The sequence below is a fragment of the Daucus carota genome, chromosome 9 (assembly GCF_001625215.2).
Source record: "Daucus carota subsp. sativus chromosome 9, DH1 v3.0, whole genome shotgun sequence".
In the NCBI taxonomy this organism is placed as follows: domain Eukaryota; kingdom Viridiplantae; phylum Streptophyta; class Magnoliopsida; order Apiales; family Apiaceae; genus Daucus; species Daucus carota.
In genome coordinates this window covers 35,180,178-35,184,437 of record NC_030389.2, presented here as the reverse complement: position 1 = coordinate 35,184,437, position 4,260 = coordinate 35,180,178, and the positions used below count along the sequence as shown (strand labels likewise).

Here is a 4,260-nt window from a genome sequence, read left to right as displayed (position 1 = left end):
TTATCAACCACTTGATATCCTAAACTATTTACGGTCCCACACGTTCTTATTTATTAGAGGAACAACATTAAAGTGACTAATTTACCAACTAATACATTAATGTTTTAATGATACAATAATCAAAGATTACAATATATCTCATTAAACATCAAGACAAAGAAAATGCATGATACAAAAGGATTAAGGATAAGCATTTGAAACTTTTGCACCAGCTGTGTATGACTTGCATGTGATGAACCTACTCTTTCCTTTCCTTATCAAATCATATACACTATGAGATTATTTTACTTGTTTTGACCAAACATCAGATGGTTTGATTGATTCAACTTTGTACAAGAAGATCTATTAGTATCATGCTTGGCATGATTAAAAGTCCCTGTACTATGCAAGATTTTTTGTTTTTGTTTTATTTTCTGTCTGATATTTTGCCAGATTCTTCTCACAACTCGATCAATGTTCTAATTTTTCCGCGATTCAAGTGCTAATTAGGCGAGCTCTCTTAAACCGTTAACTGTGTTTCAGACTAGCAACAACTACCTTCTGCACAGTTTTCAGTTCAGCTAACTTCCGGTCCCTGAACTTTCTGTTGCTTTATAACAAAATTGTACAAATTAGGGAAATACTAACGTATACCGACAGGGACTTAAGACCCTTCGACTAGCTTGCTAACAAAGCAGGGCATAAAGTTTCTATCATGTCTTATCTTAAAATATACAGGCCTCGTCACAGTTGTCTCATAGATGAGCCAAACATGAGTCATGCAGCATAAAGTTAAATGCCACTAACCTTCTTAATTGCCCTATAAAATCTATGTAAGACGCATTGTTGTAATACATCCTACAAACCACATCAGAAAACAAGTAAAGATCAACTAGAGGCTTACAAAGAACCAAGCAATTTGCAGTTCGTCAAAATTTAAAAATGAAGAACCAGATTCCAGGACAAGTTATTGGAATTCCGATCAGCTCAACAGTATATCCAGATGAGATGCGTCAGGAAGGGATTTTATGTATCGCTTGCAATCAATATTATGCATCTCCAAAATTTGGACAGAGTAAGTACTTCTTTTCTTTAGCACACGAAATGTAAAGAAAGAAAATTATAATCATATGTACACACATACATTTTTGATTGTTTATGTAAGCTACACCAGATCCTTTTGTGATTAAGATTTTTCTTGAAACTGCAGGCACGATAGAGTTAATGAAGGATAGGATGAACAAACTTGGTGTGAAAGTGGAGAATTTTGCTCAAGGCATCCGGGATCATGGTTAGTTCTGAGCTTACGAAATGTCAAAATCATCTGGTTTTGTTACTGATTCTTTTACACAATGAGCTACTTAAATGCTATTTTATTTCAACTTATGCAGTGAAAATTGGACCTAAGTTGAGTGAAACAGTGAGGGGAAAGTTAAGGTTGGGAGCTAAAATTCTCCGAGTAGGGGGTGTCAGGAGAGTGTTCAAACAAAACTTCAGTGTCAGATCAGGAGAAGAGCTATTGAAGGCTTCACAATGCTATTTATCCACAACTGCTGGTCCAATAGCCGGATTACTATTTATCTCAACCGATAGAATTGCATTCTGCAGTGAAAGATCAATCAAGGTCTCTACTTCAGCAGGGGGTTTAATTCGGATTCATTACAAGGTTTCAGTTCCTTTGAACAAAATTAAAACAGCAAATGAAAGTGAAAATGTCCAGGATCCATCAATAAAGTACATTGATATAGTTACAGAGGATGAGTTCGAGTTTTGGTTCATGGGATTTCTTAAACATCAGAGAACTTGCAATTTTCTTCAGCTAACAATGTATGAATCTCAATGACCACAACAAGAACGTTCATTCTTCCCATGTTTCATAACATGTGCTTTAATGTTATGGCCATGGGATTAGGCCGTATGTAGAGTCAAAATATATGTACTAAATGATAGGGTATAATAAGTCACACCCGGGTCCTATAAAGGAGCCTCTACCCCCGGGTAGCCACCAATCCTGCAAGACAACACCCAAGCCTGTCAGGACACACGGCCCAGGCAGGATCTCTTACCCGGGTACAGTGAAGCTTACTGCTCACCCGGGTACACGTGTACCAGCCGACATTTGCTGCGCAAGGCAAAGACTGACACGATAAAGACAAAACATAACGGTCAACTACTGGCGATAGAGACAAGCCAGGGAACATTCCAAAACACTACTCCTACGCTGACACCTGGACACGTGTAGGGGATCAAACCCCTACACGTGTAGGACCAGGATCCAGGTACGCATCCTTGAACCCTAATCCTTGGCCTATAAATAGACCAAGGATCAAGAGTTTAAGGGGACTTCACTCTCTACACTCACATTTCACACACACTTGTGCACTCAGTAAAAATACAAACACACAGCCACCATACAGCCATCATACAGCCACCACACGCCACCTTCACCCACCACGTGTAGATAGCTTATTTCCTGTCCATCTATTCCGATACCTGCACTCATTCTCACGCCGGAGGCGCCGCGGGGCTCAAACCCCCCTCCGGTGTTGTTTTGCAGACACCCACCAGCAGCTACACCGCAAGACACCAGTGCACGGCGGAGGAGCTACCGGAACGGGATGTGGAGTTATCACTAAATATTCATTTTTCTTAATGAAAATCCATCTGATTCAAAATTCGTGCAATAGCACTGGTGCATACTATTTTGATGTCTCGTCTTTCTTGTTCGTCTTGTATATATTATTCCAAAGGTTAAATACATGTCGTCTTGTATAAATTTGAAATTCCGAAGGTTGAACACATGTCTGTTACATGCTGCTAAGACTATTTAAGTTAACAGTTCTCTTAAAACCACGCGGTCTTAGGAGAATGGCCTTACAAAACTCATATTCATATTTTAAATTCTAAAAATATGTAATTAAGAGTTGTGGAACATGACGCTTTTTAGTACATCATTAAGATGATTTAGCCGACAGGGTGCTTCTGACCAGTAGGCACTGTTCCAACGATTCTTTGTAGCTGTGTTTTTAAGTGCTAGGCGACGGGTTAATTTTAAGGCATGTCCAGTTGTGGAGATCTACTCTCTCACAGAGAAAACAGCTAAATACTCGTGTAGGCAATGAACAAGTGGGATCCCAGAAATCACAGTGGAATCACAGATGGTCCTTACGTAACGTTTGTTACTATCTTACTGGACTTGCTTGGTCCTTAGTCCCTACTATATTTAGTAGAACAATACTCTTAGGTAAAAGATGGAATAGAGGAACCCGTAAAAGATGGAATAGAGGAACCTGCGGAAAATGAATGCTTATATTTGGTCTTTACTCTTTCGTGACTTCGATGTCTGCATATCCTCTAAAATCTTCAGATTGCAGTTTGTCAGATGAATACTCTACTAATCTTAAAATGCTTTAGCAATTGAGGTAAAAAAGAAACAGATACCGGAGAGAAATGTAAAAAATGTAATACTCACTTAACTGAATCAACTGAATGCAACCTCATATATATGCAACTAAATGCAACCTCATATGCAACTAAATGCAACTGAAAACTGTAAGTTACAACGGATGTATGGTGTGCCCCTGGCGGGCCATTAAATTACAATAGAATCAACTAACTGAATGCAACCATATACAACTGAATACAACCATATGCAACCTGCAACTACAAATCTTGATTTCAAGTTTCAGTTTTCAAATGTCATTTTCGACGTCGAAAATGACATTTGAAAACTGAAATTTGAAATCAGGATTTGTAGTTGCATATATGGTTGCATATACAACCACCGTATTTTTGGAGAATATTTTCAAAAAGATAGTATATTTGAAAGATTTTAGAGAAGGTAGTATTTTTGAAAATAAGATTGGAGAAGGTAGTATTTTTGAAAATAAGATTGAAAAAACAGTATACAAGGTAATTCCCCTAGACTTTTTTTATAAAAAAGTCCTTATATTTCTTAACTTCTAAATATATATTATTATTGTTCCAAACTATGACTAACACTAAGCATTAACTTAAGAAAAGTTACAAACAAAGGAAATTACAAATGTTTCTCAAATAATTTAAATTTAAATGTGATGTATGATATAGTATGATCGATATTTTAACTTATCATTACGTGTTATAAATTGTACATTTAAAAAATTTGTTAACAGATTTAATTCAACTGAATTATGTTATATAGCGGATATTTTAAAAAATAAATATAATATGAAATATAAAATATAGTTGTTTTATTCTTTCGACTATTAGGTTTAGTAAATGATTTAACTTGTACTTTTT

At 36.5% G+C, this 4,260-nt stretch overlaps 1 protein-coding gene across 1 annotated transcript; it reads left to right on the top strand.

The window, feature by feature from the left end:
- The first annotated feature begins 850 nt into the window (after positions 1-850).
- Positions 851-2,771, top strand: LOC108202148 (GEM-like protein 7). The gene is made up of 3 exons (XM_017370531.2): positions 851-1,054; positions 1,190-1,270; positions 1,371-2,771. Exons 1-3 carry the CDS (start codon positions 922-924, stop codon positions 1,820-1,822), a joined length of 666 nt encoding a protein of 221 aa, XP_017226020.1. The 5' UTR covers positions 851-921; the 3' UTR covers positions 1,823-2,771.
- The last annotated feature ends 1,489 nt before the right edge of the window (positions 2,772-4,260 follow it).

Coding starts and splice junctions, on each gene's coding strand:
- LOC108202148 (XM_017370531.2), top strand. CDS start 922: ATGAAGAACCAGATTCCAGGACAAGTTATTGGAATTCCGATCAGCTCA. Junction 1,055..1,189: donor ATCTCCAAAATTTGGACAGA/GTAAGTACTTCT, acceptor TTGAAACTGCAG/GCACGATAGAGTTAATGAAG. Junction 1,271..1,370: donor TCAAGGCATCCGGGATCATG/GTTAGTTCTGAG, acceptor CAACTTATGCAG/TGAAAATTGGACCTAAGTTG.